The sequence below is a fragment of the Lepisosteus oculatus genome, chromosome 15 (genome assembly GCF_040954835.1).
Source record: "Lepisosteus oculatus isolate fLepOcu1 chromosome 15, fLepOcu1.hap2, whole genome shotgun sequence".
Classification (NCBI taxonomy): domain Eukaryota; kingdom Metazoa; phylum Chordata; class Actinopteri; order Semionotiformes; family Lepisosteidae; genus Lepisosteus; species Lepisosteus oculatus.
Genome location: NC_090710.1, coordinates 30,244,495 through 30,271,235, shown reverse-complemented (window position 1 = coordinate 30,271,235; position 26,741 = coordinate 30,244,495). Strand labels below are relative to the sequence as shown.

The following is a 26,741-nucleotide window of genomic DNA, read 5'->3' as shown; positions in this document are numbered from 1 at the left end:
ATTCCGGACCACTAGTACAGACAGACACCTGCCGGGATTCTTCCCCAACGAAAGCAGATTTTTTCTCACTCTATTTTAAGGAATTTATGCACGTTTTGTTTGTTTGTTTTTTTAATTCAGACGTTTTAACAGGCAGGAAGAAAAACGGCTGCACTACTGTACACGGATAAAAACTTAGGTGATTTAAAATCAGCCAAGTTCCAAGGCACTTTCCTGCCGGTGCTGTTTCAGGCTACACGGAGACGTGCACAATGGTCTATCTGAACCACTGTTTCCAAACCACGCTGAATAAAGCCACTCTGTCAATAGCACAAAAACTGATTTCTCGCCTGGTTAATTCGTGCCCCGATGTTGCAAATGCCTATGAAGCCCCATGAAAAAGAAATGGATTACCGCATGATAAAAACGGAAAACCGAGAATGCTTCACGTACGCTCGCGGTGCCAGTAAATGCCAGGCTTTACCCGGCACTCAGCACATCCATCGACACATCCCGAATAACTGCAACCCCCTTTCCGAGTTGTGAAACCATCGGACACCTGCTGCGGATTCACAGAGACACATCTGCCGCCGCTGCCCGCGAGTCCGCCAGCTGCCGATGCCCGCCGCCAGCGGTCTCCTCGCTCCCGCTACAGTCTAACCACTGCGCACGGCGAGAAGTTACAAGATCATCCGCGTTTCTTTGCATTCTGGCCTGAGCAAAACAAACACACACACAAAAAAAAAACGGGTGAGGAGAGGAGGGGGTACACAATAAAACTTACTTTCTGAGTTGCTCCCTCATGGTTGCAGTCGTTCGGAAAATCCTACAGCAACCTGTCCTTTTTTTGTGTGTGTCTGTGTGTTCGTTGGAAGGAACCTCAAGCCGAGACGCAAATCCACCAGCCACCACGGTGAGTGGTGAGCCCAGCTCCGAGATGAAACTTGCACTAGCGAGCTGGAGCCAAGCGTTCAAAGGCTCAGGGAAGCTGCCGGCCAGACGAGGCGGAGCCACCGACAGCAAAGCACCCTTCCCCCCAACCTATTCAACCACATAACTTGGGTTTTACTCAAAAAATGAGAATATTCGGGGATTTATAACGAGGAGAGGCTCGATTTAAGGTGGAGCGCCTCTTGAGGGAAATGCGTTTTTTTTGTGTCTTCCACAGCTTGTTAATGTGATGCCGGCAACGTTCAATCGCAGATTCCAGCCATCACCTAAGAAATTGGGTCGATAATGATTATTTGTTTTCCCTAAACAGGAAAAAAAAAATACAAAAAAAAGACGCATTGCTCAATCCACTTAGAAAAATAAAACTTGAAATCTTCGATTCTGAATATTACTATGCTATCGGAGATTGAGAGGAATTTCAGACGAATTTTCCGTTTCAAAACCCCATAGCGATAATTTTTTATTTAACATTTTTTTAAACAAATTGGTTCACTTATAAGCGTTTGTAACTAGTGTTTTTGACCGTTTAAAAGCCACGCACGTTTTTATCTACCTGTCATCCTTACTGCCTCCCCCATCACACCATTTTATCTCGGCTCTATTAAATGAGGAGGGTTTTATGTTTTACTGATCACCCAAAGTGACAGATACAGCGCGGGTCTGGATTCACAAAACGATGAGCTTTTTAGTGCTTTAGCCTTTATATGCGTCATTTATATATTCCATGTTTAATATATAAACAAGTCACCAAGTCACCAGTTGTCATGGGGCTGGAAAAGGACTGCAAATACACAAGTACTACAGTATAAACAAGCCACTATATTAATATCCCCCCCTACACACACACACAAATCTAAGAAGCTCTTCAATGAAATAAGCTTTTCTCTTGTTATCTGGTGTCTGCAGCTAAATTCCTTTCTTTATTTCAGACTATTTAAATTAATATTGAGAGCATGGTGTCTTACGGTTCATGCTGTGTTTTGAACTGCCTGAGCCCCTCTGGGGCTGGGTTCGTTGAAACCCTTGGAGAGACCCTTGGCCCTTAAATGTGACACCTTCCACCAGCTGACCACTGGGCAGACTGCAGTACAAGTACAAGCTGCTTCTGTTCTCCTTAAGACCCACACTTGTTAGGTTTCTGACATGTAGTGTCAGAGGGGCTAAGTATACACCATCACGGAAAATGTAACAGCTACTGTATGTGTCGAGTACAGTCAAGCTCACGGTTATACAGTTGTAGGTATATATTTATAACATATTACTTAGTTATACGCCATAGTTAGTGTATCATGGAAACCTACACGGGTCACACTAATCTTGATACAGTACCTGTCCGAGATTGATAAACTGAAAGCATAATAAAGTCCTAAAACTGAAATTTTACACAACTGTTTTTTTTTCCTCCTGTACGGATTGTTCGAAGGCTGGCATCTGAAAAACGTTTTTATCAACATCTTTACTCTTCCACTAACAAATTACAAACCCGGTGGGATGCAAATTTAGAGGAGGGAGTAGGTAGTCATGTAACTGCATTTTCAGCAGCCTTAGGGAAGAGCATATTTTATTCACCACAACAAAACTTGTGTGGCATCCTCTTCTGGAGCTCAGTGAATTATATAAATCCTTTGGTGTTTTTACGCCAACATTCTCATTTAAAAACTTGCAGATCTTAAGAAGATTGTGCAGGGGAGCTGCAGAAAGCAACAAATAATACATGTAAATTAACTGTACTAATTACCGTAGTGTAAGATTATTACTTCGCATTGACATTTGCTGTGATGCTTTATTTATACCAGTGACTAAACATTATGATCTAAAAAGGCATGTTGTTTGGTCAATTAATCAGGTGAAACCTTTCTTTTTTAATATCTCACATTAGGTTTCTTAGCATGTTTTAACATCTACTAATTAGTACTTATAATCCTTACTTATTATATTAACCCTCGTACCATAACTGTTTTTAAATTAAATCTGCCATTAATAAGAACAGTAAGTATTATTAGTGTTGTTGTTGTTGTTTGATCTATGACAATGCTATACCGCTTTCAATTAAATGAAATCATGTTTTCATTTACTGTATATACATAAGGAAGATTGCAATAATGGGTTTCATAGAGGGTGCAGGGAATTTACTATTTTTATGGAAACTACTATGACCAATAACTTTGAAATAGTAAAAACATAAAACCAGCTGATTATGAACACTGCCTCTACTGTAATTCATGGTATTACTGCCAGCACAGGAATCAGTATTGTGTACCCGGGTGTTTAAGACTAAGTGGGCAGTTGTGGGTTTTAGAGTCAGGGTAAGGGCAGGGTAACAGATGGCACTGAGATTTGTGTTAGAATATATATTGGGTACATCATTTGGTGGCTTAAACAACCACAACAGAAGTGCCAAGATTTTTTTTATACAGTATGCAGCCTTTTGTTTTAAAGGACAGTGAGTTATTTCAAGTCTATCAACCTGATAAAGACTGGAAGTGAGCATACTACTGTCAAACTACTGTTAAACTTTATTTTAAAAAATCATTCTGTGGGGCTTGAGATCCGTGAATGAATTTAACAGCTAAGCAGTTAAAGCAAGACACAGTCGCAATCCATGCTGCTTGTTCTAATATTTATTCCTGTTTTTATTACATTATGTTGCCCTGGGTAGAAAGTAAATTCCTTTCTGTTAATTCAAATTAGTTTAATGAAATGGAAAAATGAAATGTAACTCATATGAAAACTAAGCACAAAATTACGTTCGTCCCAGGCAAGCTGTAATAATTCAATTAGATTTCAAAACTGCATTTCAAAGTCAGGTATATTTTTATATTTGTAAAGAGCCCTTGAGAGGAAAGCAGATGCTGAACACCTAAATTAAATACCGAAAAGAAATGTATGCATTATTGATGCTTGGAGAAGCTGACAACTTCTGTAATTATTAGATCTGGCAATAACTGCATCTTCCTGAGAGCAGATGACACATTATGTTCTATGATTTTAGTACAGATGGATGCAATCACCCACTGGACATTAAACACAAGTAGCATGGAGACCTGAGAAAAGTTTCCATTTTTAATCCACTTCTCAGCTCCTGCTTTGTTTCCATGTACTGTTGGGAAAGAAAATAGCAGTGGAATCCTAAAGCAGTAACATTTTTTTTTTCACGCCACGACTATTGATCGGGTGAATGGACGCAGTTTTACTTTTTATTGAGATATTTCAAGATCAGATTAAAAACAGAAAGATAATACAGTGTTTCAGGTCCAGCACCACCATGGTAGAAAGTGATGTAATGCAAATACGGTACATGTGGATCAGGGGAACCACAACTACCAAAGCTATACATTGTATGTTCACTGCTAGCAGACAGATACAGTACTAAATCACTACTAATGATGAAGAGGGGTTATTCTCAGGATATGTTTTATTATATATATATAGTCATATTATAATACAATATTATTATATATATAATTTTATCTTTTAATCTAATATCTATGGTTAGACATTATGTACAAAGGACAATGTCAGACATCTTTGAGAAAGGAATTAGTGCTGATCCACCTTAAAGCCCCTGCCAGGCAGTTTGTGTTGGCTTGTTTGTTTTTCTAAAAACTAAGTCCGTCTACTAAACAAAAGTCAGCTGCCTCTTGTAACTACCTACACAAAAAGTAGGTATTTGTTGGCCTTTTGTCTTTTTTCCTGATAGGGCAAAGTTGTGTTTTTCGGGATGACTCATAGCAGGTGAAAGCAGCAATTACTGCAATTTGTCTGCGACCCTCAAGCTCCCATAACCTTTGTCACTTCCCAGCCCCCAACAATTCTCGCCTTCGTTTCACTTTAACTCTGCGATGACCACAAAGTTTTATGCGCCTGTAGACCCTTCAGCTTACACTCATTCGGGTTGCTCATTGAACTGTTACTTCCTGTACAGAGCAGTTTTTAATTTATCTCTCCCAACCCAGATTATTATTTTGTCTAGAGGGGAAACGGGCAAGGACAGATTGAAACAGAGAACATTTGCTGCCAGCATTGTGTTTCCTGTAGTGTTTCTTGCTAATGATTACTTGCACTCATTATACATTGTAGGCATCAATAATTAACTGTAGTGAATAGCATGCTCTGGGAATTTCAACTTTGACTCTGTGCCATTAAGAATGATTAGCTCCAATTCAGTGGTGCTCAAACTGAAGCCTAGGGACCACATCTGTCCTACTACCAGGCCCCAAATGTCTGTTAGGTATGCTAAATTAAGATGAATTTTTAGCAGACACCGTTACTGATAATCTATTTTAGTTTAGAAACAAGACACAAATTTACCAATAATTTGAGCAGGTTTTAGTGGGGAATGGAGAATAGAAGATTATCCAGTAAATTTAATTTGGTTTAGACATTTTATCACGCCTAACTTTTTTAATTTGTACATTTTTTGTTACTTGCAGCTAAACCTGGCAATCCAGGGTTAAATGATTTGTGGTGGGTCTGAAAATTGTGTCCCTGAGAACTATCTTGGCTTTTAACTCAACTCTCATAATTTCTGGACACCACTGATAACAGTTACAGTATCACTATTTTCAGTTCTGCGTTTGAGTATAAAATACTTTGACGATACCAGAAAACATCTTGCTGTACAATTTGCCATTTCACTGGACTAAGGCTCTGAGCAGATTGCCTTCCCTAATATATAAGCACATGAACAATCCCAAGAGGAATAGGAGCCTAGTCCTTCACGTCACCGCAGAAGCACCATAGACTCCTTTACAATTCAGTTTGACCTCAGACTTAAATCCTGGAATGTCTGGTAAAAAAATCCGGTACCCTGTTCTGTTTAAAAGGGCAAATTAATTCAAAGACTTGACCACTTCTACTGACAATCAGTTCCAGGACATTACCTTTAACCGTACCTTTGACAAAAACAAATAAATTATAATAAAATAAAAATTGATAGAAAATGCTCTTCTACTGTATGAATCAGATTTTTTTATTATATGAAATCAGCCTTTTCCTTAAAACTATATGGGTTCAGAGATGAATTCAAGTTTTTGTTTTATCCTGCACAATATTTTGTTACGCCAACTTACAGCAAATGTTTTGGAACATACAGTACATGTACTAAGTTGATAATCTACCAAATATAAGTGGTACAGTAGATTATATTGAGACCTCTCTCCCAGTGCATGTTTTTGCTCCAGCTGATCCTTAATTTTCAAACCAATCTGAAACACCTGGGTTAATTAAGCATTCAAGGATCAGTTCAGTAATTAATTTATTGGATGGTTCAATGTCCTGCAATAGCACAGAATGAAAATGTCAAGGTTGACTACCTCTGCTCTATGCCGGTATCTCTTTGCTTTGTTCCAACAAATGATTCAAAGATAAAATTCGAACAGTGTTGCTAAACTGTCAGAGACGCAGAGCTGTTTAGCACCACCCCTGTAACTAATAGGATAAAACATCTACTTGGAATTTCTCCTCATGAGAAACTTTTACTTTACGGCACCAGAAAGGAGTACTATACCTAGCACGTTATCAGCAAACTCTCCACTAAATTATGCTGGCCTTTAGCTCTTAGAGAGTATTTTCCTCTCCTGAGTCTTAATATTGCTCCTGGACCACAGATGCGAATAACACAAGAGGTCTGTTCAAATGTAAGTGTGACGTTGATAGAAATTCACAGTAAATATTTAACATAATCATGAAATCAAAGACTTGGGAAAGTTTAACTTAAACAATTCCCCTGCAAAAGAAGAAAATATCTAATAAAATCATGACCTTTAACTTTCTGGCGTAGACATACTGTTGCCACTTAAGCCATGCGATATATTGTGTACAGTATTGGCTATTAAAAGTTTGTTAGACAAGTAAGGTTGAAAAACGAATGGTTTATCCCCATTCACTCAGTATAGCATACATGTAATTAACTTAATACAATTTGAATACAAATGATAATATAATGTCATAGGAAAAACAATTTAACAATACATATCTCTAAAAGTCCCACCTAATCTGTGGATGCATTTTTGAAGTGTTTCAGTATGCCATTACACCCTGATAAAATATTAACCGCAGGGTTAGTGTGATAAAGCCTTTCCTGCATATTTTTCAATTAAAACGATTGTGTGTATTGTAGATGTTTCTCCAAAAACATTGCAATTACTATGTGTATAGCCTCGTGCTATACATAAGCTTTGGTTGTCAGAAAAGTGTTAAGAGCAATAAAAACAGCAATGAGAGCCAGCACTTAAAAAATGAAGTGTGCCTCCATAAAGTAAGGGCAATTTTTCAATTTTTATAAAGCTGCAGGACTCAGTAACTTTTGAATGAAGAATAATTAATGTCTTGATTCATGACATCCCAATTAAAGTTTACTGTGCACCCTTTCAAAATAACACTGTTATGTCGCTAATTGTTTGGTGAACCACAAAAATGTCACTTTGACTGCCATATTTATTTTTTTTACCATATCACAAAGTTAATTAAGTTGCCCAACTACAGCAAAGTCATGAGAGTTATGCAGCGTTTCTGAATAATATGTTACAAGTTTCTGCCTGCAAAAATCAATACTGATTTCTTAGGCTTTTTCATGTGATGGGTTTCTGTAATCCCCCTGGCTTTCAGACTGTTACTTTGTGGGGCCTGGGTTCACATTAGGGTTGTTGAGAATCCAAATAAAAACACAGAGAGGTGCAATCAAGTGTCTTCTTGTCATTTAGCTGTAGAACAGTTGCACGATTTGACGTTATTAGACAGGGACAGGGCGGCACAGGGGTTTGCTTCGGAGTCTTGCAGCGCTGGTTCAGTTCCAGACCTGGGATGCTATCTGTGCGGACTCTGCATATTGTTCCTGCCTTTCCTCTGCATGCTCCTGTTTCCTCACACAATACAAAACCTACTGGTAGGTTAATTGGCTTCTGGGAGAAGTGGCACGAGGTGCGAGCGCGTGCGTGTCTGTATGTCTGCCCGGTGACCTGTCCAGGGTGGACCCTGCCTTGCAGCTGCTGCTTGCCCGGATAGGCTCCGGCTCCCCCAGGACCCCGAGCTGGCAGAAGCCGTTAGGAAACGGATGGATAGACAGGGACGTCAGTTCAAACAGGACTGTTTCTCTTCGGCAGGGCATATTAGGAACAATACCAGGTAAGAGGCTTGTGGAGCAGTTTTATTGTGCCTTTCCACCAGCTGTTTCGTTTTTGTGAACATTCCCAGACGGCGAGAAACAGCATAATCCAGAGATCGCAGGCGAAAAGAAGGCGGGATTCTGAAACGCCAGGTAGCCGATACGGTAAAGCCCAGCATGCTGGGGTTTGGAGGTGCGGTGCTGGACAGGTAGGATGAGGGGTTATCTGATTGGATGAGGTCTACGCCTTCTTAAAGGGACTGCAGGCTGGTTGCACGAAGTCCGAGATGTGACACCAGCCTTTATAAGCAGCTTCACAAGCAATAGTTTCTGGTGTACTGTAAGTGATTCTTAATGAATGCCTAATATATTAAGTGGAATGATTACACATTGAGTTTGGATTTTGGTTTAACAAAGTGACATACTACAAGAGATGACTTCCTAAATTGTTTCCATGAGGCACGTGCAGCTCTGTGCTTCCAGGATTCAATCATGATCCCTCAGGAGCCCCCCGGTGCTGAGCACAGTGGGGAAATCGGCTTCTCACTAGCCTTTCATTCACCAAGCCAGTTCAATTCAAACCCCAACCAAGCTGCTGCTGCGAGTAGTATTGGGGGACCAGTGGGTGGTGCCCTTCCCCCTGGATAGGAGTGTGGTATTCTTAAAGGGTTTGACCTACCTAAGCTTCCCCTTGGTGGAATTGGTGATGCATTTACTCACTACCAGGACCTGACTGTGGGGCAACTGGCACATAATGGCTGCCTTGCACCACGCAGATGAATCCCACCTTTGTAGATAGCAATTCTTTCTATGTTTTATTTTTAAAACATTTTTGGATCATTTGGGATTAAATGTACTAACGCACTTAATTTTCCGATTTTGTAGGAATTAAGGTTAGGGCTTTACCACCTGTGTCACCTTGTAACAAGCTCAATGAGTGCTGTTATCTCTATATTAACATTTATTAAACTTTAACATTAAGATTCACAGTCCTGGACTGAAGCTTAATTTACAAATGAATTGGAAACAGTGTATTTTCGATTAAAAATAACATAATTCTGCTATGCATCTGTGATAGGTTATTATGAACAATATTTGTCAGATGAATTTTTTGTATTTGAGTTAGACAATTAGTACAGTAATTCAAAAATTACATCAGACTTTTACTTGCAATGGAAATGCACCACCTGGACACCCTGAAAAGTGAAGCTGAAAGAGACGAAGGCTGTGATTACAACCTTTTGAAACACCTGTCACACCTGTCTGACACCTGTGCAAAGCCTGGAATATGAAATCTAGCATAAAAATAAAAAGTTGTGCACTTCAAATACAATCAGTGTTATAATAATAATAATAATAATAATAATAATAATAATAATAATAATAATAATTGCTTACACTTATTTTGCGCTTTTCTGGACACTCCACTCAAAGCGCTTTACAAGTAATAGGGATCCCCTCCACCACCACCAGTGTGCAGCCCCACCTGGATGATGCGACGGCAGCCATAGTGCGCCAGAACACTCACCGCACATCAGCCATCAGTGGGGAGGAGAGCAGAGTAATGAAGCCAATTGATAGATGGGGATTATTAGGAGGCCATGATTGATAAAGGCCGATGGGAAATTTGGCCAGGACACCGGGGTGTTGAAAGTTTACTCTTCTTATGGGAATTGTAATTGGTGTTGTAATGGGTATTGCATCACAGCCAACATCACAGAAACCACAGCAGGTGTAAAACTGTACTTATTAGTTGAATTAAATATAATAGAAATATGAAAACCTTGCAGAAAACAATAGAGCTAGACTTAAAAGTGTGCTGATTTCAATACATAAGTGTTGAAACTGAATCTAATGAACTAATACCTAGAGATAAGTAAGCATACTCCAATAGCCTCATGTGGTCAGACTATTTCAACACATACGTCTGAGAATGCAGTCCAGCCTCTCTTCACAATCTCAACACACTGCTCCTGACCTGATAGAACCGTGAAATCTGTGCTGCTTTTCTCGGGATTTCATGAGCAAGATTTAAACAGGCATAGAACAATTTCAAGCCTTGCATAAGCCGAGTTTAAAGTCTCCTTAGATGATGCGTTTCTAATATTAAAATGGGTCATCAAAATTAAATTTGCATATACCCCATAATTAATCTATGAGTCGATCTCTCTCACGAGTGGCACCCTCCAGGGTTATGGCGTTTTTAAAGAGCGTGCAGTTGCTATGGATTGTGGGTATTCATAGCTCATTGCTTTTGCATATCACAGGCCTCTTCTGCCTTTTTGCACATAGAATGGAAGATGTAGCCTAATGGTTGTCTGTTGTCTGTCCTCTTTGTGTGTTTTTTTGCTTTATACCTTCAATAAACTCGAAAAATCAAACAAATAAAAGCCAAATAAAACATTATTAGAAATACAGAAATATTTATGTGCCCCTCATGGCTAAATCAATTGCTGCCTCCTAAACAAATGACTTAAACAGAACAATCTGCTTCCAAACCATTTTTTATTCCCTGCAAACACTTTTTTTCACAGTCCAAAATCGGTATGGTGTCTGAATAAGCAAAATGACTGGAAAAAGGCCAGGGCAGTAGTTTGATCCTACAATGTACTGCAGAAAACTGGAAATAAGACAAATTGAAATTATACCACATTGAAATCTCCCCATAAATATTAAATGTTGTCATCCAAAAGAGAAGCTGGCATGCTCTTGAATTGCTAAGAAAAAAACGACTTCAAGTGTATAATTAATTAGCTGGCAATGCGATCACAGTTGTTGTTGTGTTAACTGTTTCCTTTTATTTCACAGCTAGACTGAAGAAAATCCCAGATTTCTCTTAAAGATTTTTTTAGCTAGAAATACAGAAGCATTTGTGTATTTGCCTAATTATTTATACTGATTTCCAATTATACACTACAGAAATATTCCCCTTTGCTGTCCCAGGCTTAGGCTGTTTCCTATATGTATATCTTTGCATGCATACGTAGCATGTTTGTGAGGTCTGTGCAGCATCATTACTGTATGTGCTTTTACACGTCACTGATGTATGGAACTCCACTAGCTGTTTCTCCTACCTTTCCATTACTTCAGGTCCGCTTTCTGGTAGAAGCCTCATTCCCTTTTCTTTTCTGCACACAAAAATGAAAACTTTTTAATGTACTAAGGACACGTTTCACGCTGTTCCTCAGACATGCGGCCAGCCCTCCGTTTACCCATTCTTGCGATTAGCACGGCAACACAGACCAAGGGCAAGGTTATTTCTCTTTGCACACAAGGATGTTAAACCTTATCAGCACACTGGAGTTAGTTTACGCTCACATGCTTACAAGAACATGTCCTAGAAAATGTCCCAAAGCAAACAGTTTCTCTTGGAAGGCCTATGCCGTACTTCTGCAGAATAAGCATTTTCCTAATATGCGTCCAGGAACTATGACATAAGCCTGTGCTGACAACCTACACATACTGTACAAAGCTCCAGGAAGGGTCTTGGGATTTAACTAGCCAGTAAATAAATGACTAAGCTACCATGGTACTAACGTATTATGCAATAGGAGATGAATCGGTACTGCAGTAATCATTTAAAATACTGCAATAATGGTAAGATGTTAATCAAAGTAATGACATGATTTGGTAGCCTGCTAAAAGCTGAACATTTCTTTGACCTGGGGACAAATGTTATGGAGGCAAAGTATTGGGCCCCCTGACAAAAGCACATGAGTCAAAAAAACATGAACATGTACTGTATTTCGAAGCAGTATTTTATTGATTTGTGAGAAATTAATTAACATTGTATGCCTGCATATTTTCATTAATAAAGAATGCATAATGATCCATAATGCTAAGTCTTTTCATGTTTTAAACATAAATCCCTAATGTAATGAAAAAATATTTTTTAAAACATTTGCTATTTTCATCAATAATCAATACTTAATGATCTGTGATTTTTGTTCTTTCTTATGTTTTCTTTACACATTCATGAAATGTGTTTTTGTCATCTTGCTTTTGTCAGTTGGTGGCCTATTCAACCAGCTCACAAAGTGCAATTAACTAAGGAGGTGTCAATAAAGGCTGCACAAAGAATGTAATTTGGATGATGGATACAAAAATGTTCCATAGTGCATATTCAATCCTCATGATACTTCATGATTTTTAAAAGGCTTATTGAAATCTTGAAACCTTGACTCATATCAAAGCTGGGATCTACTCAGTAGAGCTGAGAGTTCACATTATGTTAGAAGAAGTCAAACTGTATCATTTTAATTGAATCAGCAATACATGGAATGAACTGGCAGAATATCAATAGTCTTGATGCTTATTTAACTCATTTTTCTTATAAATTAAACATCACTATTCTCTCCTAACCAGCAGAGTGCTTATGAAAGATGACATTTTACATAAGAACGAACATAAGAAAATAAAAATGTACCGTCATAGTAGGAAAAAAATGTTTTAAAGCAAGCACTTTAACATCTTCCCCTCATCAAAAAGAGAAAGGAGAGAACTTTGAAAACCAGTTTCTCTCCACCTTCTTTTATTACATCTGAAACAAATTTGAGCCATAATCATTTAAATTTAAAGCCATATAATCAAGTAGTTTTATTGGGAAAACGTTTTGCACAGGGAAATTGCCCTTTTTGTTATACTACTTGTACCCCTCAGATACTGCACCTTGTGCCCATGTGGGCTGTTGTAATATTTTGAGTTTATTTTTCAAGCCACAACTGGCTCTAGTGTTAGCACCAAACTTTCGCTACCTCAGCAAGAAAATGTCTTTTTTTAATGAATGCCTGAAGTTATGCAAATCACATCTGATTAAGTTGCCTAAGCCCCTGCGGAAAGTCACTTCTTGGGTGTGCATTATAACCTTAATTGCTTTTATGTGCCATGGAGCATTGAAAGGCTTGGAATACGGCACTTGTCTCTGCCATGATTATATATAATACACTCCAAGGGGTTCCAGTTCCTCTCTGAAATTCATCCTGTCTTCTTTAGCCTGCTTGTGAACCAGATGATTGGGTGCCCACCTGTACTGGGGAGAAAATCCGGTATGTCTGAAAGGAACCTGGGCATGTGCACCAGGAAAGAGGTGTATTTAAAATCAGTACCAGGCATAAGAAGGTGTGCAAATAAGCCTTCCCAGATCAAATAAGCAACTGAGGCCTGCTGATTAGGTGTGCACACAGAGAAAGTAAACAAAAAGCCCTGTGAAAGAAAACTTAAGAGCTAAACGTGTGTGACTGAGGTGGCATAACACAGCGTTTTGCATATTTTATTTCATTCGTCCATTATCAGGGAGACACCTATTGCTGGTAAAGGTCCAGGCAACCTGAAGACCAATCTGGAGCAGAAGATGAGATGACACCCTGGATGGGACAACAGTCCATCGTAGGGCCCTGTAGACATGCCAATTTACCTCGCTAGCCTGCACGTCTAACACTACTGTGTGTGTTCGTGTGTGAGGTGTTGCACAAAACATCCTTATCTTTTACGATTGTCCCTTCTTATTGATGGGAAACAAAGAAAGTAACCGATCAGTTTTGTCAGTTTTCATTCCCAACTATGGGGGATATGTTATCTGGTGTTTTAAAGTGACATCAGGAATATTTTTTACTTTTACACTGGCGTCCCCTCAGTTCTATGAAAATGTCATAAGCAGCATACTTAGTTTAAAATATGACATGCCACAGCATACAAATCCGATCTAGGTAAAAGCAGTCAGAGACACGTGCCGCAGCCTGTTTTGCAGCATGTGAAATGACTACTCTGCATGTTTTATTTAAATTTAGAATGGCCAGTCATGTTTCGCTACAGTATATCCACCTGATTTTAGAACCACCGATTGTGTTTTTGTTTTCACGACTTGATGAACAGTATGGCTTCGCGCCCTACGACCCTGGCAGACTGCTCCGAACCAGCTGCTCTCGAGCCCTTCGTGTTTGTATGAGTCACGTCACTGTGGGACAGAGCCCCGGTCGCAGAAGAAGCATGTCGCTCACTGACAGCTTCACGGGCCTGTGAGCACCGGGGTGGCTGCTGGGATTGCTGTGTTTGCTGGGAAGGGAGCCCTGAGCAACTAATCCCACCCTAAATTGCACGGCACTCATCTAATTGCACCAGTTACAAATGGACAGGGCCCACAGAAAAGTTTTAGCAGTAAAACTCCTAACACTTTATTCGGTTTTCTTTTTTGAAAGTTTGACAGTTTCGAGTTTCTGTCTTCCTCAGCAGCACAGCTACAGCTCTCCTTAAAATCTTTTCTGTCCTGGGATCTGGAGGTCACAGGCAGCGCACAGCATCTGAGCCCTTTTCTGCATGGTTATCACACAAGCAACTCAAGCACGGGGAAGAAGAATTGGATCAGTGGAATTGGGTCGGTCCAGTTCCAGTCCATTGGAACTGGATGGCTCCACCGAGCTCGGGTCTGATCTTATTTCTTGACGCTGTTTACAACACCTGTACACATCAGGACTTCGTGCAGGCCAAGACACCTTCGTTACTGCCTGTTTACATTCCAAATAGTATTTCACCACATTGGTTGCACAACTGGGGTCATTGCCATGTTGAAAGATGAATCCCTGGCCTAGGAGACACATTCCTGAGGGAATGGCGTGGAGGGTCAGAATCTGCCTGTACCTGTCAGCAGCCAGTGTACCCTGAATTTTATCTCAGTTCCTGACTCTTTTGGCTGAGATGCAGCCCTGCAATTGTATTGATCCAAGCTTCACTGTGACTGTTGTACACTCTTATAGTACTCCCCACTCCACCTTGAAAAAACTGCCATTGATTTTTGCCAAACTAAAAACAGATTTCTTCAGGTTTGGTCACAGTGTTTCATTTATGTCACCCATTTCAGCCTCTTTGTTTTGGTGCCTCCCCTTGGCGTTGCTTTCTGAGTAGCTACAGGACCCCCGAGACCATTTTGGAGTAATATTTATGTGTTTAATCTTTCAAACCCGGGTTGATATCCTAGACGCGATGCTGCTGTTGCAAGAATGAGAAAGGTAATTCACTTAAAATGTTTCAGTAAAAGACCTCCTGTATTAAAGGAGTACAATAAAGACTGTAGCATGCACCAGTCATGACTGAAACAAAATGCAATGACTGCAACAGTGTGGTGTAAAGGGAGTGCAGACATGTACTGTAAATGTTCAGCGTCACTGGACAATTTGGTGTGGGACAGTCTAAAACGTAATGTCTGTAAGCTACACTCAGATGAGGTCAACTCATGACCGAGAGAGGCCAGGGTAGTGATATATCACCATCCCATTGCAAGACCTGTATATCTGACTGAGGACTCTCTGAGACAGACATTCCTGCATCCCACACTGCCATGAAGACACCCAGATGTTTCCATGTGCAGCTCAGCTCTTGTCCAGTAAGACAGCGGCTCCAGGGTAAAAGCTTCAGAGTTGAACGTACTCCTGGCTTGTTGCTTAATAACTGGCACAGTATAGCATTGCTGAGTCTGGGCACATAAAGAAATTCTAACGAAAAGTGTGCAAAAGCAAACTGATGCAATAATGTGGTCAGTGATGTGTCATGTTTAAAATCTCTCATAAAGGTGGGCAGAGAGACTGCAGGGGTGCACAAGTGGACTGCTTCAGAGGTGGAGGTGTGATGATATGGGCTGTAATACAGTACAGATGGAGAGCACAGTCCAGACAAATTCTAAGCCCACACATCAAACCTTACTTTGTGACAAACCTTACATGCATGCCCAGTGTGTTACCTCACCCTGGGATAAACTGGATTGGCATTTGTTGCTTGGATCCCCAGCCATGTATACTTGCTAAGCTGTGTGTAGCCCTTCACATTGACTGGGATATGATTTCCCAGAGGGAAACAAACGCTCTTGTAATGTCAACACCATGCGGGGTGTGAGCATTGCCAGCAGCAAAAGGAGAACACATGAGACTGAACTCATTCGCCGAAAAAAATGCTCCCGTCTGGCATCTAACCTCTTTTAATTTAATAATGGCTTTGAACGTTAAAGCGTTGCAAGAGCACTGTTTGTAGTCCATTTTTTTCTGTCTCAGACAAATCAATACGTATTTTTTTCTTGTGTACTACAGTTTGATGGTGAACTTAATTTGTTGTGTTTTTAATGGCTCTCAATATAAATGGAATAATAACAAAACTTGTAATGGAAATTCAGAAGGAAGGTTAGATACTAATCTCTTCCGCTCGCCTACTCATAGATCTAGCCCCGAGGACTTCCTTTCATGTGTCTCTCTCACATTCCCCTGCATCTCCCCATCTACACCCTTGCAGCAGCTCCCTGGCTCATTCCTTGCCATAGTTAGGGGGGATTTGGGCAGCTTATCAAGCCTCAGACAGGCTATTATTCCCTTACCTAGATGTGCTTTACCAAATACTTTATACATATCCGTCTTTCTCTTACTTTCATTAGGATCTAATTAAACTACTGAAACTACTGTATATAGTCAATGTATAGACTTGTTACCTGTCAAAACTGAATTCCGTGTCTTGAAATTAAAATGGTAAGTACTAGGCCATCTTTTTTGTCTCCACCTCTCAGCAAACTTTGTCATGTACCCACCACATGAGTAATCTAACACACCAATACACAGAATTCATCATAAACTGAGCAACAGTTCAGGCAGATTCTTGAACACTGCTGGTGACCTACCAGCTTGACTCTAGTGAAGTGTCTACATGCTCTCTACTGCCTCCCATGTCTATGTGACATGGTACTTATTTTCACTTACACAGACTACAGTTCTTACTGAACTTAAAAGAACTTTTCAGGATCTCAAGGTGTTGTGAAAACATTATCACCCACTATGTACTCCCTGTGAGAGCATCAGTTGCTTGTATGACCTGATAGCAATCTTAGTATAAGATCTGAGTTTTATCAAATGTTACGTCTTGAGCTGAAATGCAGTATGCAAAGGATAGTTTGCGAGTCTGACTTAAATATTTAAGTTTTTAGAGATTGATTAGATGCAAAGTACAACTGTAATACAGTAGTAAATAATACAATTTATCTCAAAGTCACAGATGCTCAAAATTGTTATTTTTGGAACAAGTAAAAGTTTATTCCATGCCGAAAAGAGAAGAAAACAAAACAATGTTTCGGCTGTGACTTTTTTTCAGTTATTCATTTCAATAAATTTTCCATCATGCAGAATGTTGAAAAATGTAATAGAGATTTCTGGGAACTGCACAAATAATTTAAAACCCAGCAAAATAAATGAAATACATGTAACAACATGTATATGAGCATAGGACCAAGATGTGTGGATGTGTGGTAAAAAAATTACAATGAAAATGAGAAAATTGATTAATTGATGTCTGTCCATGCATATGCACCCAATAAGTCAACTCCTGTGATTTTTTTGTATTCATTAAGTTTCAAATTGGCAGTTTCAATTCAATATTTCAAAATTCCTACATAGTCCAAGGTTCTTGAGGGAACATTTTTAATGCTTATATAGTAATTTATGCTTAAATAGTATATAGGACTTTTTTCATCTTCAGTCTCTGCATTGGCAAGAAAACAAAAGATTAGATATACAGATATACTTCTGTATATGTCAAACGTTTTGCCCACACACTGCGCCTCTGTGTGATGAACAGGATGCACTCCAGAGCCCCTAACTGCTATACTAACATCTCCTCCCTAATTTATTTGTGCAACAATTTTGTTTTCTTCCTAGTGAGTAGAAAATGATTACTTGGTAAAATTGCATGGTAATAGCTTCCGAACAATAAGAACTTTGGACCTTTAAAGGCTGTCTCTGTACAGTAGTAGATGTCATGCTTTAGTGATGTGGTGCTTGGAGGGTCACCATTACAATCCTTGTTCTAACAATTTTTTCATCCCGGGGAAGGCGACACTGGCCAGTCTTAAAGAAGGAGAAAAGAGGACTGTATATCTAAATAAGATCACTTTATTGTTCATATACAGTGTCTTGCATTAGAAATTCATCTTTTCACATACCCCAGCTTGCTCTCCATGAGACACACAGACAGGGAGTGAAGCTGGGGGTCAGAGTGCAGGGTCAGCCATTGATACAGCACCCCTGCAGCAGTTGGGATTAAGGACCTTGCTCAGGGGCCCCAATGGAGCAGGATTCCTCTGCCAGCCACAGGATTTGAACCAGTAACCTTCTAACCACAGGCACAGATCCTTAGCCACAGAGCCACCACTCTGCCCCATCTGTTTAGGTGTCCCATAGTTAGCACATAGCAAGCAGAGAGAACTGGACAAAGCCCTCTTTAGCCCTTTTGTTTGAACATATTTCCACACCTCACTCATGTCATCTTGAGTCAAGGATTAAAATGAGCTAAAAAAAGACAATGTGTCACAATAATCAGACACCCATGAATGTTTTACTCTACAATGAAACTAGACTTCCTGACAGACTGCAGCATCCTGGGGAAACAGCAGCTGATATGGATACTCAGTAACCCATGAATTTGACATTTTTTGGTATCTCAATATACAGTATACATATAATATACAGTATATACTGTACACCAAAATTTCTAATGCACCTTAATGCTTTGTTTTGTTTAATGTGCATGTGAGTGAATTAAAGCTTTTCAAAATGCCAAGAGTAGAAAAGACTTTTAAGTATCATTCTCAACGGCAAATGCTCAGTTCTGCTTTTTTCTCAGGCCTGTGGATGATCTGGATCTGGGCTTGTCTGTATTGAGAGCAATGGTGCCAAACTGGACTTGGCACATCGAAAGCCTGTGCTCTCAGAGACATTTCAAGTGGAAGAACTGCATGAACGTCCTCCTTATAATGCAGATGTTTTACACCACTATGTTTTCAGACAAACCTGAATGATTAATATTCATCACAGTTCCTAACGAGGCAACCTACATAATTAACCATACCAGAGCTTCAGATGCATGCAGCGTGAGAGATGCTGTTTGTAAAACAAAACAAATAGAAAAACACCACAAGGAGGCTGAAGTTGGTGCTCTGTTCCCAAGCTCAGTGATGAGAAGAGGTATTATGTGAAATACGCGCTGTGGCTGCACAGAAGACAGCAAACCTAATCTGCTGCCCCTGCCTAACCAAATGTAGCAAGAAATTGCTGTTTAAATAAATGCAGTCTTTCCTATACCACAGGGATCTTTGGAGACACATCAGTGATTCTGCACCGTGCACTGCACAAAACCTGTGCAGTGAAGAAACATCCCATCATTCCCCCAGTGCAGACAAGCCAGAGTGGGTATAATTTATAGAAATAGCGACATATACAGCACACTGTCATTTTTCTTTGTCTTTCAAAAGTGAACTTGTATAGATACTACATCATCTATATTTAAACAATAAGCTATGCGTACAGTATGTTTATCATTCATGTAATTGAAGATATTCAAACCTTTTAGATGCATGTTGCCTGCCTCTGTTGGAAAAAAAGCCATTCTAATTTGTTTCAATGAAAAGCATAAAAAGATTATGAAGGAGATGAGAGGCATTTATAGCTTTGTGGGTTCACTGCCAACTTTTCACTCCTGTTACTAGCTACATTGCCGATTTACTTGGTGGACACCAATTATAGAATCCCGATTACATGGGAGGATTGATTAATCAGCTTCTGTGCCTGCACATGCACTCAAGAAATCCAGTACTGTAATGCACGCTCTGTAAGGATGTTGCAAAGATATTCAATAGCAAACTGGGCAAAGCATAAAGGTTTCACTGATTTCCCAAGGTGTTTGATAGTGTGCACCAGTTTGACAAGTTCATCCCTCAACATAGCTGCTGCAGTGATTACAGTATTAAACATTTCTGTTCATATGTCGGCAGCAACAGAGCAAAGCACCCACAGAAAGGAAACTGGAGAACTCCATATTAAACTCAGCAGACAAATAAATGTTTCATACCAGTTCTATATTGAAATGAGTCAAGCCCTGAATATTGGAGCTTTCACCTGGAGAATGTACTCAAAATATTAAATCAAAGGCTGTAAACAGGACATTTTCAATTCTTTAAAGTGGTAAGTAAGCAAACTAAAAGCTTGATTTAACACATTAAGCAAATCATAGCAATTAGAAAAATAAACAAAAACCCTTCATTCAAATTGTTTTTTTCTTTGATAAGCCACACCAGTACCTCCAGAAACACTGTGCTATTTCACACACCAGCATAAAAGCACACAAACGATACAGCAGTTAGTTTAGAGCTAGAGTTACATTTCAGAAGCAATCAGAAATGACCAAAATCACAAATATGATTACTCATACATGCTCCTTGAACACATTTGACCACAGTAACAAAGTAAGAAGCTCTTAATGTCCATTCTCCAAAGCAACATCACAAATGCTGATGCTTAATGTATACATTAAAGTAAAGATTAATCTAATGGCCTAATACGCCCCCAATAAATAGTGTTTTTATTAATAATCAAATGTAGGTGCCTTGTGTACTCACTTGATGTAGTATGGCACTTTGTTTGGCGATATTGCCCTCTCCCAGGGACCCTGGACAGAAGCTGTAAACAAGAAAATCACAGACATAGAGGGTCAAGTTCAAAGCAAACAAGAAAGACAACATTAATCTTTCAAATTACATTTTTTCCCTTCACACCCAGGCTGTCCAAGAGGGGTCTGTTTGCTCAGCTGTCTGTGCAGCCAGGGAGGATTAACCTGCCGTTCAGGAAAATTCTGCCCTAATCTGAGAGAAATTAAACTCGCTCAAGCGAAAAGATAAATGCAAACCTCTTCTTCTACTTGCACTTTAAACACCAGATAAAGAGCCAAACAAGCAGGAAACCTGTCATTCCAGTCCCCCCCACCATCCACAAAGTAAGACAATCATGACAATTATCCCTCTTGTGCTTTTTCTAGCCTTCAGTCTACTATTGCCCTCAAATGCTTTCCTATCAGGGGATAAAAGAACTCCAGGTATGTTCCCATTTTTAATTAAATGAATGTGTCTTTTTCACTATCCAGTGAAGAATGAAACATCAGACCAGTTGTTAAGCATATTAAGATTTATCTCTGAAACGCATACATTGGCATTGTATTGTATTTATTGCACAAACATATGACCTAACACATTCTGTTCTACCATGCAATAATAAAAATAAGAAATGCTAAGCCCATACTTTGAGTAAGATCATTTATTTTCTTTTCATTTGGATATGATAGCCATAAATTCTACCCGACTGGCACTGCAGCAATGTTCTAAGCCAGAATTACAGACATACAGTAGATGTGGAAAATAATCATGCATTCCGAAAACTCAACGAGACACCATCAAAGAACAAGCATTCTGACACTCCTTCCTTTAAAATTGTCCATGTCGCCATCCGTTCTCAAACAGAAGCACCATTGTCAAGGGAGACAAACGGTCTCCAAAACACAGCTCCAAAACACGCCTTGGAGCACACTGCTGAAATCCCATAAAACCAGCGAAGATGAACATTAAGACATTCGATTGCAGGCTGCATTTCTTTAATACAGCTTTTATGAATGGCTTTTGGAAACTTTGCACTGCTCAACTTACATGTTACACACCAGTTATGCTTCATGCTTATTTCTCTCCAGCAGTCAAGCCTGTTTAACTGTTTTTATTGTCAAGATATCAACACTGTTGACATTCAGGAGTACATGGGGACAACAAATTTGTTGGCATGTGGTAAACTCTCGTAAAATTAAGAGCTCTCTGTTTCAGTTAATTGCAATGCTTGGATTACATATTGAACAATTCATGTTGGTCCAGTAGCTGTATTGATTTCTCTTAATTGATGTCTTGTGTTTTATTTTTTAACACATCTCCTCTATCTACGATTTTTAAACAATTATCAGAGACATGTCATCTCCAATGTTAAAGCCTACTTATATGTTGTATTGAGAGCAAATATTTGAAGTACATGACTATTAACAAATGTTTAACCCCAGTTATGGAAGGATTTGATTGGGAAAAGCACTTAATATATGTACTGTATATCTCATTCTGCTTATGCATAAGAACACTTAGCTAAGAGTGAAAAGAGGATATAGGTAAAAAAAAAATCTTTCTTCATCTGCTACTATAATCCCTTTACAGTTCATATTTACCACAGGTGGGAACAGAAAACAAGACTGAAGAAAACTTGACACAGGTCATTTGGCATGCCACAACTGTTCAAACCACCCCTGATTTTCCGTTTCCGTTTACGAGGTTTAAAATAATGCGTTTTTGTAAAGACAGCTACAGTATATATAACAATATTTCCAGGGGGTTGGTATTTGATTTGTGTGAAAAAAGGTTTCTTGCCATTTTTCTACATTCAGAATAAATGGAACTTAGTAACTTCTGAGGGTCTCTTTTATTCTACCTCCTTCCTTCTGAGCCCATCAGAATTGTATTTGATCCCGGCTTGGCATATGCTAACGACGCAGTAAGTTATTATATTATATCAATATTGTATTTTTTAAATTATTTTTAATTTTTTTTAAAAAAATGTATTTGAATTATTTTACCCTTTATGTTACTGACAGAATAACAGCAACAGAGTCTAGTTTGCCACCAAGTCAAATTCACTTCAACTTGAGAAGCCCTGGAATAACACCGGGGAGTGGGCAAATGTGGGAAAGGGGGCGAGGACACGGGGAAAGGTTTCTGACACAACCAGACTTCCAGATCCCGTATTTGGACTCCCATATTTTTCAAAGCAGGATTTTATTTTACCATGTTTTGTCTCTCCAGGTGCCTCTTGAGCCCTTTTCCCTAGCTGTGCCGGTCTCACCCCTGGCTCTCCCGTAACCCCCCTCCTCTGAGTTATCTCCTTCTCTTCCCTGTGTCCTCAGTTGCCAGGCTTGACTTTTCACTTCATGATTAATCACCCTCTTTGTTCCATTCTTTCAGAGCTTCCTTTTAAAAGCAGTGAGGATGTTTATCTTTTTATGCTATTGCGTTTTAATGAAATACTTAATGCTTTCACCTGCTTTTCTTTTACATTTTAAATTCCCAATTGGCATTTTTCTGGGTGGGGTTTCTGAATCACAATGGGGATATTAATTGGAGCAGATTCTATTTTGTACTACAGGTAGAACAAATCCCATGTTTTGACCCAGGTAAGGTCAAGTCATTCAACCTGTAGGTATTACATCCAAATAAACTACTGAAAAGACTATGGAAGTGTCATTCTTTAACCCCATCATACTGTATAATTTCATTGATTGGCAGATCAATATTTCATCACACAGCATTTTTCTCTTTTGAAGATAATTGTTTGACCCTTGAGGAAAAAAGAGTTTATGTTTACCTGATAAACCAAACCTATTTACTTCACATTAAACACAGCCCCTTCTACTTATGTACCCAGTTTGTACAAATAGTGTAGTCTTTGTAAAACACTCTGGATGAAGCCCTCTCTATTCTCATTTAACACTAACTATATGAAGCAGACAATGCAAAGTGCATTCCTGTTATATCACCCATTATCACCGATTTGCACAGCAGAACAGAGCTGAACAGAAATCCACATCACCACTTACAGGAAATGAAATGGAGGACATCTCTTACATTAGACAAAAAAAAAGGTGTTTTTTATTTAATGCAGGTTTTCATCAGGTCCCTTTGGAGTTTCCGGTATTGGATCCGAAGCCGTGTTATCCTGCTAGACAGATAGTTGCAAGTGATGCCGCACACGTTAACTGGCGAGCCAATAAGATAATGAGAAAGAGTGCAGACTCTAAAACAGCCTGCGCCTCGTCCTGAAGTCGACTAACAATGCAGACCAACTTTTCCACTGCCAGATAAAGATTCGCTCAGCCACCATTCACAAATCTTTCCTCTGAAGACAGCATTGTACAGTTTATCAGCTCATCCCATCTCAATCACCTTACTTATCCTCAGAGGAATTTCAAAGACAGAGAAAACAAAGAGGGGCAGTGGCATCTTCTTGTCTCCTGCCTCTTGCCCAGACTGGTGACCACATTCCACTTGGTGGGAGGGGTTTAGCATAATGTCATTACTATGGCAACTTACTGGAGAGGAAGTGCTGTGATGTTGGGCCAAAGTCCCTGTGGGCTTCATGCAGCTGTTTGAGACGCTCTTCAATGGACACCTGGGGAGAGAGAGATGGGGAAACACAGGAGGGATGGTGCTGTTAAACTACAGAGTAGGTGTCATTTAAACTCATTTGTCTCAGAATCTGGCAGCTACGCTGGAAGCAATCTGCAAGGAATGTCCTGAAGTGAAGCATGGAAATGCACGATGACTCTAAAAAACTACAATCACCAGCTCTCACATCAAAAGACCATAAAAGGACATGACACAATTCAGAATGAAAGGAGAGTGACTTTAAGGTATTGTTTGGTAAAAAACATCAGTTGATACTCCTGGACCCAAATCCCAATTTCTATCTATGAAGGTTAGACACCAAGTTTTAATATACTCTGAATATCAGAGTATATGGGCGAACACAAAAAGTAAGATCTGAGTAAGATACTTTTTAAATATTTTGTACAGGGTGAGAACAAGGGAGTGCACAAAGTGTAGATGCATCTAAAAATTAGCTTTACAGGCTTTATCACCGTTAAGAGAGATCGATGAATTAATGTTTCATGTGAATTTCTTTAGGCCTCTTATTTTCCGTTTTTAATTATTATGTCCCACTCAGTTTGTTGGATACAAAATACAGATCGACTTCTTAGTAGATGATGGGACTGAATAGAACTCCATTCAACATCACATACTCTGGCCTTTATGCTATTAACTAAGTGTATTTTAAAGCTACTAAAATTCACATAAGGGTTATCCCTCTCATGCTTGTTAATAATCCTGAATTCTAAATGATCTTTCCATTTTTTCTTTTGCTTCATAACTTGCTTTTATTTATCATTTATAAGATCAATCTCCTTCAGTTACAAGCAAATATATACAATGGAGTCTTCAATGGCTGTATACAGTACTTGTACTTTTACAGTATGTCCAGAGGGACATCACATCAATCAATGCACAAACAACGCGTCCCCCAAAAAGGCAGACATCTTGGTATCAGAAAGAAAGGGTCCATGAATGTGTCTGAGTAAAGAGGAATTCATTCAGAATTATATATTATAGGTGCATCCATTTAAAAAAACCCTTGTAGGTATTGAGTGATATACAATTTTCATAGCAAAGCAAGGAAACTGTAATTGGGGGCACAACAAATTAAATCTCTACCTGAGGGAATGATCATACATTAGAGATTGTAGTTTCAAGATTCCTCTTCTTTATAGCAATGCAAAGGTGTGTTCTATGTTCCTGCACTACTGTATGCCTTCAATCCATCCATAGGAAAGCCATCATTTCCTATTTCATTGCATTTCTACATTACATTATACAGGGTCATTCAAATCTAGCAGGATACTGTTACATAGAATTGAATTCATGCAGACCCCTCCAGTTATAATATTAAGCAGTTCTGATGTTGTCCTCTGGCTATTATTTTGGCCTGTAAGAAAGCTAGGTTCAAATTCCTGGGCATGACAAGCAAAGAAAGGTAAGAAAAACCCACGACAGTTTTCTGACGTCAGTACCCACCCAGTTTCCCTTTCTGCCAGGGTTAAACTATCGTGTATGAGTGTATGAGGCTGCAGCTCTAGTGTTCGGCTCTGTTCTGCCTCTTACATAAGTCCCTGCTATAGTACGTACAGTATGATGCTGACAAACCAGATACTATCCTTCTCCCTAAGCTTGCCTCTGCAGACCTAAAGTTCAGTGCATACAGTAGGTCCTCTAGCCAGAACCTCTGACCATGTGTAAACGTAAGTTTTAATTCACTGCTGTGCTTGGTCCTGTTCTGTAAATTATTAAATGTACTCTACTATGCAGCAAGTTCTAACCTATAGTAAGAACTGATTGTGTTCTGTTCAATATTTTTCTCTTATAAAGTAAAAAAAAACATTAAGACTTACAATGTTTAAATTCATTCCAATGAGATATCGACCTTCAGCATGCACAGACTGCCAAATGCAATGAGACTAACTAAAGGGGCTTGTAGGTTGTTCTCTCATATGCTGTCAGTATGTTGCAGTCTAGTGGTTTACAGCTGGAGAAAAGCCAGTCAGCTCCAGGCAAACCTCTCTTATTACAATGAGCTAAAACATTTGAGAATGCTCTCTTCCTCACCGATTGTATTATCTGCTTGTGTGTGAACAATACAAGAACATTTTATCGCAGTTTACTTTAAGAAGCAGCATGGAAAAAAAATGACTATCTCAAATGCAGTTTATGCTTTAGCTACAGAATAAAAAGCAATTTACATTTGTCACGGCATTTGAAGGCAGTGCCATTTCCAATATGTCGCTGGAATTTAACTTTCTATGAAACTTCACCTCTGTGCAGAGCTTCTGGGACACTTCGATGTGAAAGTTCCAATCACGACAGACAACAGAACCTGATACCTCAATACTGTTTTCAAATAAATACATACGAATAGTCAGCAACCATCTGCTGCAGGTTAGAATGGTTTAAGGAAAGAGTAACAGGCTGACAAAGAAAAAGCCAGGACAAAAGACCCATCATTTGGTGTCGTCTGCTTTGCAGTCTTCTGGTTTTTATCATTCTATACAGCCTGTAATTGCCAAAGTTTCTAAGAGTTTGATTCCCACTTTTGTTTCCAGCTTCTGTTTGGTCCATATGGAAACCTTGGCAAGATACTGCTCAAGGCAACATGTGCAAAGTGACAGATGGAGTAAATGGTGCACCATCTAATTTGTAAATTATTACCAGCATCCTTGTGCGTAG

General features: G+C 39.3%; 1 protein-coding gene across 14 annotated transcripts in view; it reads right to left on the bottom strand.

Annotated features, from left to right (window-relative positions):
* The window catches only part of dmd (dystrophin), a 726,399-nt gene that overhangs the window by 80,727 nt on the left and 618,931 nt on the right, over positions 1–26,741 (bottom strand). For 10 of the 14 annotated variants that reach the window (XM_015364174.2, XM_015364177.2, XM_015364182.2 and 7 more), the window contains 3 exons: positions 23,997–24,075; positions 20,451–20,511; positions 11,110–11,163 (listed from right to left, as the gene is read on the bottom strand). In XM_015364174.2, coding sequence (XP_015219660.1) covers positions 11,110–11,163; positions 20,451–20,511; positions 23,997–24,075 — 194 coding nt within the window. The remainder of the gene's footprint in view (positions 1–11,109; positions 11,164–20,450; positions 20,512–23,996; positions 24,076–26,741) is intronic. The other 4 variants (XM_015364178.2, XM_015364187.2, XM_015364183.2 and 1 more) reach the window with 1 other exon arrangement.